The sequence below is a fragment of the Rattus rattus genome, chromosome 11 (genome assembly GCF_011064425.1).
Source record: "Rattus rattus isolate New Zealand chromosome 11, Rrattus_CSIRO_v1, whole genome shotgun sequence".
Lineage (NCBI taxonomy): Eukaryota > Metazoa > Chordata > Mammalia > Rodentia > Muridae > Rattus > Rattus rattus.
In genome coordinates, this window is record NC_046164.1 from 28,698,768 (window position 1) to 28,714,204 (window position 15,437).

Here is a 15,437-nt window from a genome sequence, read left to right on the forward strand (position 1 = left end):
CAAAAAATAATGGATAGAAGTAGACTGTGGGAACCAGAACTCAGCTCAGAAAAAAAGAGGTTATTTTCTTGTGCGCCATATCATAGAGAGGGAAGAAAAAGTAGGTAATGTTATACGTCTTTCAATACAGTTGATCGTATTAATATGATCATGTCTCCAAAAAGGCTCTATTCAGGTTATTAATATGACTTATTGATATTTCTCTTTCTTTTTCTTTAATACATCAATCCATTCATTTACATGTCAAATGATAGCCCACTTCCTGGTTAGCCTCCATAAGCCCCCCATCCCACAAACTCTCTCTCCTCCCTCCCCTTTGCCTCTGTAAGGGTGCTCCCCACACACCCATCCTCTCCTGCTCCACCCCACCAGCATCCCCCTACACTGGGGCATCAAATGTCCACAGGACCAAGAATCTGCCCTATCACTGATGTCAGACAAGGCCATTCTCTGCTACCTATGTATCTGGAGGCATGGATAGCCCTCCCTGTTCATTCCTTGATTGGTGGTCTAGTCCCTGGGAGCACTGGGTGGTCAGTCAGCTAATGTTGTTCTTCTTCAGCTCCTCCAGTCCTTCCACCAACTCCTCCACCAGGGTCCCTGAGCTCAGTATGATGGTTGACTCCAAGCATCCATATCTGAATGGGTCAGTCGCTCGCTGAACCTCCCAAGGAACCCGGTTCCTGTCAGCAAGTGCCCCTTAGCAACAGCAACAATGTCTAGTTTGGTGTCTGCAGACATGATGGATCCCCAGGTGGGGTGGTTTCCGGATGGCCCTTCCTTCAGTCTCTGCTTCATTTTTTGCCCTTGTTCTTCCTCCCAGGAACATTTCTGGGTTAAAAATCTTTGAGATGGGTATGTGGCCCCATCCCACCACTGTGGGGGGGGTGCCCGATATTTCTTTTTATCATAATATGAGGCCCCAACTCAGGCTATTAACTTGAGAAATGTTTAGAAATGCAAGATTTAAGGAGGGGTTGTTCCAATCATTCATCAATATAGTATATCAGCACACAGATTTTCCTTAAATTGTTTCTTACTATTAATTGGGGATGCCATTGTCCAACTTAGAAATGTGATGTCATTTTCATTCAATACTTATTTAAATCAGACTGAGATGTGTAACATAGCTCTCACTAGATGCATATAGTTCCTTATTTCTCCACTGGATATAAAAGAGCCCCCAAAGATGGGATGGGGAGGACACAGAAACACATAAATGCACTCATGCACACACTCACATACACACATATGGACCCGTACACATACCCACGAAGGTTACCCATTCATATTATTTATAGTAACATTACTTTGCTCTCTCATCTCCCTGTTGTTTACTTACTACAGATATATTTTAATTACAACATTCAACATTAGTATATTAATTAATAAATGTTGTGTATACTTATCATGAGTGACATGTTTTTAAAAATGTATATAGTTTAGGTGGATAAACTGAGTAGTTAACATAAATAAGTATTACTTCATATGCTTATATTTTCATGATGATAACATTTGAAATCTATTCTAATTCTCAAGATTATGCCTTTTTATACTCTAAGATCATACTGTATAGTCTTACTTATTGGAGAGACATATTGAAGTCAAGACACTATACATGGGGGGGTGCTGTGTGGAGTGAGTTCATCTACATATGAAGGTGAGCTTCTGTTTTAGGATGTTCAAAGCTTCTGGGTAAGATTAGAATTGAAGAGTAGAAATTATTGTCTTTGAACAAGGAGAAATGCTTCTGAACAAGTGCAAGAGTTTCTGAGTAAATCATGATAGGTGGGCCTGATTATATTGTTTAAAGGTGCTGAAATTGGCTATGTTGGATAAATTGTCTTAAGATTTAATATTTTTCAGAAATATGTAATTACATGTTGGTGGCTCTACAGGGGATGACCAGATATACATTCGTGTGTATACAGTCAGTTATGCATTCGTGTTAGAGTTCTTTAAAATGAGACAACAGCTAAAGAACTATGAGAACGATCACCATCCTTTCCCTGTAGGGTACTCCATATACCGAGGCCAGATATTTCTGTCACTTATTGCCAGAGAAAAATGTGGTCAGATGTCCTCACTGTAAACTTTTACAGAGAGCAGAAAAGCATACTGTTAAGTATAAATCTGACTCAACCCACATCCATTCTTCACATGAACAGAGATAACATAAGAAACTTGATCATTTATACCACTGGCATCAGTCTGGAGGCTACATATTTATCCTCATCCACATATGAATTGTAATAGCTCTTCAGGACACAGAGACAAGTCGTAAGTCACTATAAATATCTAGAAAATGGCAATTGGCAACATTCAAGAATTAAATAGAGCACTAGTAACTCAAAGGGTGTTAGAATTTGAAAACACTTTCTTTTTATGAGCAAATACGTTAATACAGAGCAAATGCTCCTCTCTTAAATAAAACTGAAAGCATGATATCCAGGGTGAATATTTTTGTTGGGTGTTTTGCATGCTTTTCCCTTTTGAATTTCCCCCATGAAATTATTACCATAAATTTCAACCTTAAAATCAAGTTACATATATTTGCCCTGTCTTGATGAACTGCTTATATCCCATTCAGGTATGGCACTGGACTTGTAACATATATGTTGTTCTGTGCTTGGAGCTATAAATTTCAAAGTATTCAAATGTATTTGGGGGAACATGGGAAGGGACTCTAGACATCTGCACTAGCACATGCATAGATACTTTTTATAAGATTTATTATTTCATTTCTTATTGTTGTTTATGTATATGATATTGAATCAGGGAACATGTGTCCTATAGCACATATGTATAGATTAAAAGATAACTTTGTGGAGTTTGTTTTTCTTTTGCACCTTTACACAAGTTTCAGAAAATGAACTCAGCCTTTTAGGTTTGTGATGCAAGCAATTTTTCCCCGAGCCTTCTTGTTGACCCCGTGTTCTTGGATTCTCAACCAAGGTCCTGAAGTGCTGGTGATGGTAAAATTCTTATTTGGTTTCTTTTTTCACAGGATTATACACTCACCATGTATTTCCAGCAGTCTTGGAAGGACAAGAGACTTTCATATTCTGGAATCCCATTAAATCTGACCCTTGACAACAGGGTAGCTGACCAACTCTGGGTACCAGACACCTACTTTCTCAATGACAAGAAGTCATTTGTGCATGGGGTCACAGTGAAAAACCGAATGATCAGGCTTCATCCTGATGGAACTGTTCTCTATGGACTACGGTAAATACTTTTCTACTGCCTTGTTTTATGTCACTGCTTTATATCATCTTTGTAGAAGTAAATAGAAGCAAGAGAAACAAGGAAGAGAACTGCTTATAGATGTAGTTAAAGTTAATATATTTTGATAGGAAAAATTTGGGGGTTTATGTGAACTCAATGTAGACAACTTTGCCCATCAAGTGTAAGTGAGAAGTTCTTTCTGGATCATCAAATAATAAAGTAGTAAAATTTATTATTGTAAATAGATTTAAAACTATATCCATTTTAGTCAACTGCATAATTATTTCAATGCTATCAGGACAGAATTGGAATAGATTTTGAGTGTTGTACATAGTTAACTATGAAAGAAAACATAACAGACCTTGAAGAAAATGGAAAATTTGGGATACTTTTGAGAAAAATCATAGTATTTTTATTTCCTTCAATTTTTTTTATATTTTTGCCTCTATATTTCTGTCTGTGATTCATACTAAAGTATTTTGAGACATTTTGCAAGAGCTAAGGTAGGGGTTGAATTTTCCTTAGAGTTTTCTAGTTTATTTGGGTATCATTTGTTGAAAATGAATGTTCATCATTCATTTGTGCTAATAACATTGATCAAATATACAGGGGGATTTTATACACACAGATGTGGTGCATTTGGCTATTTATTTCTTCCTACACAGGGTCACCCTCTTTTAATTCAGGTGGTTCAGAGCCAAGTCATGAAGGCAAAGTGCATATGTCCTTTTACCTTATATTTACATTTCAAGTTGTTTGAAATTTAACATTCTTACCAGGTTCCTATAAGTTTTAGAGCTAATATGTCCCATCTACCATAAGAAGTCTACTGTGGAGAAGTGCTGAGCCAACTGAATATTATGGGAAGAATTGACATCATAAAATTATACAGCTTTGCAACTGATGTATTCATGATATATATTTATTTTGGCTACCTCTAATTTATATCAACTGTTTTCTGTATCACACTGTGTTATTGTGTTTATGACCAAAGTAAAAAGATAATACAATCTTTGTCTTAGATCAGCAATTCATTTCACCATAATGGATCTTTCATTTTGCTTGGCTTGATTACTAAGTCATGAAGGTATTACAAACATTTAGAGAGGTCTCTTATTACTCTTTATGTAACTGAAGACTTAATAATTAAAATTTTAATATATATTTCAAATTTTTCTACTTTTACAAAACAATGCAACTAAACTGTGACTCACTGAAAGCTTTGGTGTCACCTTGATAAGAATCAGCCCTTTGAAAAGCAGAGGAAAGCTGTAGAGTTTGTCGCCACTCTGTTGCTGGAAAACAGTGTGTAGCTCTGTCTGGTAATAATGAAGGTCAGAGTTGCTGTTTAGAGTTTCACTTCAGGCATTTTAGAAATTATTGGCAGATTCTAACAATGGGAATCGCATCGAGATAACACTGGACAATTATGTAGTTGAGCAAAAAATTGTTTTGCAATTTGAAGTGTTCTTCTCTGGACGTGCTATGGCTACTGTACACACATGTTCACAGCAGACACAACCAAGCCAGTTAAAAGCCTTCTTGTTGATGGCTGCTGAAGGAAAAGAAGGTTTTTTGTTTTTTTTTTGGTGGGTGGGTGGGTGGGTGGTTTTGTTTAATTTTGTTCTGGATTTGTTTGGAAGTATGGCCATCAATAGATTCTTCATGCCTCAGTAGATGATTCCACATTCACATAAATATATATAAAAATTTTAGAGAGAACACAAGGTTTGAAGGCATGTGAAGGGTAGATATGATGAAGATGGATTATATAAATGTATTAAATTTTCAAGTAAAAATAGAAAAAGAGGAGAAAATTGACATAAAAATGGCACAATTTCTCTGAAGATCACCAAGAGGCAATAGCAGTATAAGAACCAAACTTCAAGTGTTTTGCCTCTCAAATCTCTTTATCAATTTTATTCCCATCCAAATATACTTAATAGCAAATATCTCCTTCCAAGTTATACATCACTGCCTTCTACTCTTCAGATGCAAGCCAAGCCTGTGTAGCTTTTAGTATATGAGTAGACAATGACCTTTCAAAGAGAAACACAAACTAAGTATTCATTACATGAACTCCCGTCTCTCTATGGAACCCTCTTTCTCCTTAAGGTACTCATCTCTACTCTGATATATATATATATATATATATATATATATATATATATATATAGATATATAGATAGATGAATAGATAGATAGATAGATAGATAGATAGATAGATAGAGATGAGAGATAGAGATAGAGATATTCTTCTTTCCTTCTCTTCTGTCTATGGTGGATTTGATTTTCCTTTCACCTGAAGCTGTTATCATCCTAGAGACCAAAAGTGTAACAGAGACTGTGTGGCATCTGGAGCTAGAGGCTAGAGGCCGGGTCTCGTTGTCTGAGCTTACAGATTGCTTGACCTTGGAAAAATAAGCAAATTTGATGAGCCTAAGTGTTATCATCTGTAGAAATGGCTTAATAGTTCCTAACTTAATATTGAGAAGATCTTGTAAAGTAATTAGTATGAGATTGAGTACACAGTACGCCTTAAGTCACAGTTCTCTAAACTGCTTCATTAGATACTAGAAACTTGCCTTCTGAGGTTGGCCCTCTAACTCCTGGGGCTACTAATGATTAGAACTGGGATACAGTTGTCCAATTATAAAATCACTCTGAGTGCTCCATATGTATATCCATTTGATATTCTGACCCTGAGAATACTTTTCTAGGACTCCGGAGGCTTCTCACTGAAGCAGGCAGCATCTGGAATGAGGAACCAAGAGACTTGCAGCTTAAGCAGTCGCTGTCCCCCAGTCAGCAATTTCATTCCTTAGCTTTCTATCAGATTTCATCTATCATCCTAGCTATTAAATCCTGTTCACTTTAATTCCTCAGACATAACATTTCCTAGTTGTAAAAATGAAAATCTGCCTGTTTCTCATAAAAGCCTTTTAAAAGAATAGCTGTCATTTATCATTCTTAAGCACATACAGCAGAAAGTCCTTTCCATAGAACATATGTTTGGGCATCTTCAGGACTGTAAAGTACTTATTTTAGGCACGAGTAATTGAGAGAATGATACTGATGGCTTTATCCATTTTCATAAGTCCAGTTAATAGTCATTGTGAATGGCCCCATATATTAACAAGTAATTTCAGCAGTGATAGGATTGATGTACCTAGAGCCCCTTAGCCAGCTTCTCCGCAATTTTAGAACAACATTCTTAAAATTAATCAATTTTTTATAGTCAAATTCAATATGAAGTGCTATTTTTAAGTTTTATGAAATTACAAGATTGTAAAACCATTCCAAGTCAGATTTTATCCCCAAGGTGTAGTGACTTATACTGTAAGTAGTCTCAGAATGACATCTGAAATTGGATAATACTGAGAGTCTAGGCTTCTGGGCAACAGGTCTCTAACACACCAATTCTTATGCCCTTTGCTCTTTAGTGACCTCTGGTGTGAAAACATGCATTTTTCTAAGGGGTAACCCTGTCACCACTACTATATCTGTTTAAATAAGAGTCGCTGCTTTACTTTATTACCATGAACCTCCTATCCTCTAAAAGTTGGCAAAAGCATTCATTTTCTGAGCAAGTCCCTCAGTTATTACATATTGAGTCCTTAAAATTCCCTTTTCTTTCCTCTTTCTTTGCATTTTGGTTGGAGAAAATTTCCTCTTCTCTCTAGGCTAATCTCTTAACAATGTATTTAATCTCCTTATGGCACGGTCTTCAGATACAGCGCCCCGTCTTGCTTAAATCATCAGACTTTTTTCTTTATTGATTTCTTCACCTTGGCTTTCTCTTTGAGTTCAATCTTCTCACAATCTGGGGTTCCTTTTCTTTTATCACTACACAATCACAGTCATCCTCAGCAAGGCTCCCACCCATGCTTCTTACTTAAGCAGCCATATACTTAGTTACCAAAGCCATTGCTCATTCTCTGCTCATGTGCATTGAATAACTTAATGATGACTGCACCTGGCTTAAGGGTCTATCTTTGTCTCTAGTGTGGGCTAACAGTTATTCCAGGTTTGACCTGCTCATGGGATTGAACAGTAAGTATCCAAAACTCCCAATCCAGCAAGCTTCAGGAAAAATTTTGTAATTGGGTACCCCGTACCTGAACCTGAATGTTCTGCCTTTCTATATTACACACTACTTATTTTGTGTCATTTGTTTCTCTTCCAAACCGGGACCTCCTCTTATGCCAGGTGATAACAAAGCCATCAGCATCCTAATAAGTCACCACAAACTGCAAGACATATTCATCCCTGAGACCTAATCAGTTGCTTCTTACCTGTGCTGTTAACCATTTTCAAGCTTTTAAACAATTTATTCAATCTAAATTAAGAGCTTCACTCACTGTCACTTCTTGTCCAATTTCCTTGCTCAATTTTCCTACATATTTATCAGTATCCTCTTATCCTTCTTACAGAACATGCTAAAAGTACTAGACCTCCCCCAACCTCTGCCAAACCTTTGACTTCAAAACCCAAACAAAATTGATTTTAACTCTCTATCTGGAATCCAAGAACCTCTAATTCTTTTTCTAAAACACTCTAAGAAATTTCAAACTCAACGATGAACTAAATGTTGAAAGAAAAATGTCTCCTGGATACTATAATGTAATGGGGCAGCCTTATGCAACTCTACTGTCTCATTGAAAGCCCCTTCTTTTTCTACCTGAAGTGAGAGCTGATTCAGTCCTCTCCTCTTGTTGTGTAAATGGATGTTATCTCAACTTCTTTGCATAGTCTCACTATGTGTGACTATGTCCAAGGTTCCCTCCATGATAACTTTTTCACATTTTACTTCTTTATCTTGATATCCCCTCTCAAATTTCTTCCATGAACATGACAACTACATTCTCTGTAACACAGAGGAAAACTCTCATTCCATACTGCATCACAATTTAGTCTCATCAAGATCCCTGGGTTTGCAATTCTTTTATGACACTTTAGCTTTTGGTATCTTGGAGCTGATTAATCTGTTTATATAAACCAGATTGTATAATTGTTGAAAATGTAAATCCTGCACTTCCCCAACCTCTCTCAAACTAACTGGTTGCCTAGTAAATGTTTGTAATGGTAATATTAATATGTGCAGAATGCATTTACCTTTGTGACAGTTGTCAGCTACAGTGTTCCTTTAATCTAAATGATGGCTTTTAAGCAAAGAGTGATGATTGCTATTAGTGACCAGATGTATTTGGTCTCTTATGCAAACACCATGGATGGTCGCACACACTAGGTCTCTCCAAGGCCTATACATGGGGGGGCTAAAAACTGTGTTTGTTTTTTTTCCTTTAAAATGGCAGGCATAGAATGATTTAATTATGTGAAGACATTTAGTGGAATATTTAACTTCCCAAGAACACTTCCCACTCCTTCTGTCTTCCTTTTTTAATGCTACCAATGCTGTCCTTTTATGATTTTAAAGTGCTTCCTCCTCTGTCATCTACCAGAAGTGAGTTCAGGGCCACATGAGTTTAGGATTCTGTGAGAGCTTCAGCAGACAAATGGACAGGCCTTTCATACAGTGAGACTCAGTGTGTCTACACATCTTGTGAGTAAGCTGTACCTACCATATCATTTTAAGTAATATCTATAGATATTCTTGCGTGATATATATATATATGTATATATTTACTATATATATATATATATATATTTACTATAGCTCCACATTTTACTTGGCATTTCACTTACACTGCTGTATTTAGTTGTTTCCTCGGGCCTATGAGCTATACATATTAAGGAGCTAATTCTATAAATACCAATATAGGAAGACCCAAAGTATCCAATCTCATTATTTATTCTTTACCTTTAAAAAATTTTATACTTGATGGTATTTTGCCTGCATATATATTTATGCATTACATGCATGCTTGGTGTCTGTGAAAGGTAGAAAATAGTGTTGGATCATCAGAGACTAGAATTTAGCTAAAGCGGCCAGTGCTTTAACTACTGGGAAATCTCTCTAGCTCTTATTTGTTCTTTGTAAAAGTAGGCCAAAGAGAATACGCACTGCATTTGATTAATGTATTCTCAAAAACTATATATTACATTTAATTAATGTATTCTAAAATCTTTGTAGATTCCTGGTTCCTATTTAATGCCTTTATTAATAATAACTTGTTGAAAGCAAATTGCTTTTGTCCTTTCACTCCCTGTTGTGTTCTATCTGAGCTTAATAGGATATTGATTCATTGTTTGTGGTATTGTGGTTGGGCACAGACACTTCATCAGTTGTGTAGTCTACTTCTACTAAGAGACTAAAGCCTATCTATCATTTCCTTATTATGATATGAGGATGAAACTTCTGGTCAACCCGCTGCAAAAATTCTACTAATTTTAACTTCCTCGGGCTACCAGGAGCTTATAAGCCTACTATAACAAAGACCCCAAACTGTGTGACTTGCACAACAGAATTTTATTGTCTCATAACTTGGGGCTTAGAACCATCAGTATCTTGGTAATCCTGACTTATTCTGAGAAGTGAGATAAAGGATGCTTTATTCAAGCCTTCTATCCTTGTGTACAATGCTGACCTCTCCAAGTCTGCTCACAATCTTTCTATGTGTTTATGTGCCCAAATTTCTCCCTTTATTAGGATAACAGTCATTTGAATTAGGGACTTTCCAAATAATCTTGCTTGAATGCTATTACATTTATAAAGATTTTATACTCAATTCAGTTATATTCTGGAGTTAAACATCTGAATTTGGTGATAGACAAATCATCTTACAATGCCAATGATTTTAGTTATCCTGATAATTGTTTTGTCTCAACTTCCAATTTACAAAATAGCAACAAGTACATTTTCCTGTCTTCATCTATTAACTAGACCATTCTCTATGGAAGTTTCCCTCATCAACCATTGCTTATCTCAAGGTATACTCTGTGTAATATCAACAGAATCTAAGGGCCTTTATTTAGATTTGGGGAAAAGTGGATGAAAATTGATGAAATACTGCTGTAATAATGTAACATTATAATAAGAAAAGATATACAACCCAGAGAGTGAACATAAACTCAAGTTATCAGAACCGAGATATGAGTCTTTTGTCTAGGAGATGACTTGTCTTCTGGTGTCAGGGCTGTCATTGTGTCCCCTCCTCATACTAAGAAGGAATTTACCTAGGAATTGTCACCTATTGGTGAATCTATTGTCTTATAAGAGCAGGATCAACTGTTTTCTGTACATTGGCAGGTTCTCCTCTAACAAGTTCTTTTCCTAGCATCTTCAAGTGTGCTCTGAGGTCTATCATTTTGAAATTGGTTCATGTGTTTGTGTACCATTAGGAAGTCAGGGTTGTGACAGATGTGTCTCTTGCAGTCCATTGTGGCTGTTATGTTCAATTCTAATCTTTATAACAATTGTAGCCTTTTAAAATCTGCTACTGAGTTCTTTGGACCTGAGTAGTTTTAAAGTTTCATTACGTTCTAAAGTATCAACTTATTTCCTAGTTCAGAAATGGGGAAAACATTTCAACTATGCACTGAAATTTCTAACTCATATTTAGAATGTAGAGCATTGACTTACTCTTTGAATTTTATATAATCTTTCTCTTTCCTGGAAAATATTTGTTCCTAATAATATTTAAATGATAGTTAATGTACCTGCTTGTCTTAGTTAGAGTTTCTATTCCTATGCAACACATCATGACCAAGAAGAAAGCTGGGGAGGAAAGGGTTTATTCAACTTACACATTCACATTGCTGCTCATCACCCAAGGAAGTCAGGACTGTAACTCAATCAGGTTAGGAAGCAGGAGCTGATACAGAGGCTACTTACTGGCTTACTTCCCCTGGCTTGCAGCTTGCTCTCTTATAGACCACCAGCCCAGGGATGGCACCACCCACAATGGGCCGGGTCCTCCCCCCTTGATTACTAGTTGAGAAAATGCCTTACAGCTGGTTCTCATGGAGGCGTTTTCTCAACTGAGACTCCTTTCTTTGTGATAACTTCAGCTTGTGTCAAGTTGACACAAAAAAACAGCCAGTATAATGGACCCCTTGTCAACTTGACACACAAACACATCACTATTAAGCCTCACCCCTTACTTTCTTATTCATCCCCAAGATCTAAATAACTTCAAGAGTCCCACAGTCTTTACATTTTAAAATTTCAATCCCTTTCAAATATCCATTATCTTTTAAAATTTAAAGTCTTTTTAAAATTCAAAGTCTAGGAACTGTGGACTTCACTAAAATACTTTCTTCAAGAGGGAAAAATATCAGGGCACAGTCACAATCAAAAGTGAAATCAAACTGTAACTGTCCAATGTCTGAGATCCACTCACGATTTTCTGGGCTCCTCTAAGGCCTTGGGTCACTTCTCCAGCTCTCCCTTTGTAGCACACATCTTCTAGGCTCCAGATGCCCGTACTCCACTGCTGCTGCTGTTCTTGGTGATCATCCCATGGTACTGGCATCTCCAAAACACTGTCTTCTGCTGCAACTAGGCTTCACAACAGCCTCTTATAGGCTCTCTTCATGGTACCAAGCCTCAACTTCCTTGCATGACACCTTCAGTCCTGAGCCTGAAGCTGCACCTTCACCAATGGCCTTCAATGGCCTCTCACAGTCCTGAGTCTCAGCTGCTCTTCATGACCCTTTCATTATGTCCCTCAAAACCAATTTCACCACACTGATGCTGGTGGTATTTCTATATACACATTACGGTTTCAAGTCCTCCCCTTCCAGTTTCCCTCCCACCTCCCCCCCATTGCTGCCCTCTCCCCCAACAGTCTAGTTAAGGCAACCTTGGCCCCCCTCCCACTGGTGCTCTAGGATATTTTATCCCACGGTCAGAGTAGAACACAGCCCCATTTGCTGTTTGGGGTCTGCTCTTCAAGAAGTTCTTTCTCTTCCTTCAGAAGAGTTTACCTCACTCTGATGTCTCTGGATCTCTTCATTTTTCATCCGTCTTCATCACTAGGGTAATTCAAGCATTTCTTAGCTCAATGAGTACTGACCAGCATGTCTTTCAATTGTCCCAGATGAAGTTTTTTGACCAGCATCAATTGTCCCAGTAATGCAAAGGTTTTGCGTTAAGCAGTCCTGGTTTCTTGATAATCACAGCTGATTCTTCAGCCCCAACTAACCAAAACCACAGAATCTTCACAATCAAAACAGCAACAGCCCTAAAAAGAGTCTTTAATCTTCCCTCTGAAATTTCACAAGCCAGGCCCTATCTTCTGCACTATTCTCAATGTTTTCTTCAAAGCTCCTACAGAACATCCCACAGAGCTCTTAATACCCAATGGCTCTTCTAGCCCAAAATTCCAAAGTCCTTCCACAGTCTTCCCCAAAACATGGTCGGGTTGTCACAAGAATACCCCACTTCTGGTACACATAAAACCAGCCAGTACATTACTATTTATATGTGTGTGTATATATATATATATACAATGTAGCTTGTAAGTGAATTAGTATGTATTAATTTTATTTGAATAGATTCCATTTGATTAAGCTATACTTTTTCTACATTTTGTATTTTTAAATTTTTTGACATTATAAAATAATTACATCATCCACCTTTTTCCTTTCTTCCCTTCAAACCCTCTCATAGGACTCTCCTGGCCATCTTTCAAAATCACTGTCTCTTTTGTCATTAGGTGTGTGTGTGTGTGTGTGTGTGTGTGTGTGTATGTGTGTGTATGTGTGTTTCTAAACACATAAGTACAAGTTTGTTCATGTTGTATAATGTTACTCCTATGTGTGTTACCAGAGTTGACCATTTGGTATTGGTGACCAGTTCATGTGTTCTTTCCAGGGGAAGACTGTTTCGCATGTCACATGTTCTCAGCACTCATTAGGTGCCCATAGTTCTTTGTGTAGCATTGAGACTTCCTGGAACACACCCCCCACCACCCTCGTTCCTTTTCAATTGAGCATGTCTATCTTTGTTCTTGTTCAGCTCATATTTAGGCAATCACTTCAGTGAGACATAATGCATGTAGTTCTGCCATTCCTGTAAAACACGATCTCACACCCACCAGTCTGGACTTGTGCTGCTGCCAAAGCACACCTCTGACCTGGGTATGTCAGCCTAGTTTTGCAGACACGACACAGAATTTGAGTTATAATAATAATAATAATAATAATAATAATAATAATAATAATAATAACAAAAATAATAATAACAGAAATAATAATAATAATAACAACAGCATCAGCATATCTCTAAATTCTGGACCAGTCTGGTCTACACAATAAAGTCTGGGTGGCACCCTCTGCTGAAAGACACAGTCACTTTCAAACAATGGCTGGGATTCAAAATGACACATTTTTTCCCTTAAAAGTACTATATAGATTTTTGCTTAGTAATAATTAGGAATGTGCTTTGTAATTTAAAACATAAATGCACATCAATATTAAATGTATATGGGAAAAGAAGGGGGATATAGAAATATTATAGGAAATTAGACAAATAGGTGTAGATTACTGAATCTACTCAAACCAAAAAACATTTAATAGCCATAACCTTACATTGGTAAAGATCTTTATATTTTAATGCAGAATTGAAGTTATATTTTCTTACATTTGTATAGAATTTTGGATACTGAGGCAGGTTTGTTTTCATTGGTATAAATCTTTGTATATTGATACTTTTCAGATTAATTTGCATATATTAACATATTTGCATGTTTCAGCTCTTGTATAGGTATAGGTATTAAGTCTATGCAACTCACTCAATAATAAAAAGTTTAGTCCCAGTCCTTTTAATAGCTACTACTACAAACTGCTTAGGATAATTAAGTAATGCAAGTTAATAGTCGATCAATCAAACTCATGGTCATATTAGATTATAGTCTTGATTTTCCTAAAAATATGCATCCTGTTGCATGTTTCAGTTATGCTATTAATAGATAGATGGTCTTCAAAAGCCTCAAAGAGTTTTAAATTTTCCTTTTTTAAAAGAGCTTTTGATTATGAGCTGACTGTGCTCCTGACAGTACCCCCATTCCACTTCAAAGAAGATGATGGACCTCCATTGAGAAATGGCTTCACTTGTAGCAAGCTAGCCCCTGGGCAAAAAAAGGCCCTAATTTCATCTGCAGACTGAAAGCAACTTAGGCTAGAAATTGATTTAGGTACAAAACTCTAAACTCACCAAGATAGAAGAGATAATAGGACGCTTTCTCTGAAGTTGCCAAATCTAAACAGAGTGAACTTTATTTTTAAAAAATATTTATTTATTTTATGTATATGAGTACACTATAGCTGTACTCAAATCAGACACACCAGAAGAGGGCATCAGTTCCCATTACAGACGGTTGTGAGCCACCATGTGGTTGTTGGGAATTGAACACAGGGCTTCTGGAAGAACAGACACTACTCTTAACTACTGAGCCATCTCTCCAGCCCCAGACTGGACTTTTTAAATGTAACTTTTAACCAATAATTTTCATAGTCTTTCAAGAGTGTTCCTATTGTGTGTTGTTTATTATTATAAGAAAAATTGCCTTTTTATTTATACAAAAAAGGAGACATGCTGAGGCTTTGTTTTTTGCTATGTATCGTAATGCCAAACACTGGCTCCCAAGGCCTTGTTGCCCCCGGGGTCAAGAGAATCTGCACATACTCACATGATGCTATGTATAACATTCCCCTCCAAGTTATCAATGACTGGTGAATAATTATGTCTACAGCCTATATCTGGTCAGAAGAGAGATAGCTGGGGTGTGGGCATTGGGGATTGAGGAGAGACCATGAGGAGGAAAAGGGAGAAGAAAGTAAAGAGAGGAAAAGATGCCATGGGGTAAATGAGACATCAAAACATGGCCATGAGGATTGTCTAATTGGAGTTAAGAGCTGCCCAGAAGAAGCGCGGCAAATTATAATTCAGAATTATTGACAGGGAAGTAGAGGGGAGATATCTGCCCAGTTCTAGTACATTAAAGGCCTATTATAAATATAAAAGTTATGTGTCTTTTATTTGGGAAATGAATGATCAAAGGTGGGGTAGAGACTCCAATTTGAGATTAAATATTTACTACCACAGTCCTCCATTTTATTCTTGCCCCCAGATAAGAGCATTTTCATTTGTTTGATATTTCTCTTCCAGGATTACAGATATATGTGGACTTTCATTTCCCACTTTGGAAGGTATCAAAGTATATCAACTGCTCTGATTCTCCCAACCATTTTTGCAAAATGTCTATAAACATTGAAAGCAAGGTTGAACCTCTCTTCTCATTTCA

General features: G+C 36.9%; 1 protein-coding gene across 1 annotated transcript in view; it reads left to right on the plus strand.

The window, feature by feature from the left end:
• The window catches only part of Gabrb1 (gamma-aminobutyric acid type A receptor subunit beta1), a 422,689-nt gene that overhangs the window by 163,722 nt on the left and 243,530 nt on the right, over positions 1-15,437 (plus strand). Inside the window, exon 4 of the mRNA XM_032916107.1 lies at positions 3,008-3,228. Within this exon, the coding sequence (XP_032771998.1) occupies positions 3,008-3,228 (221 nt within the window). The remainder of the gene's footprint in view (positions 1-3,007; positions 3,229-15,437) is intronic.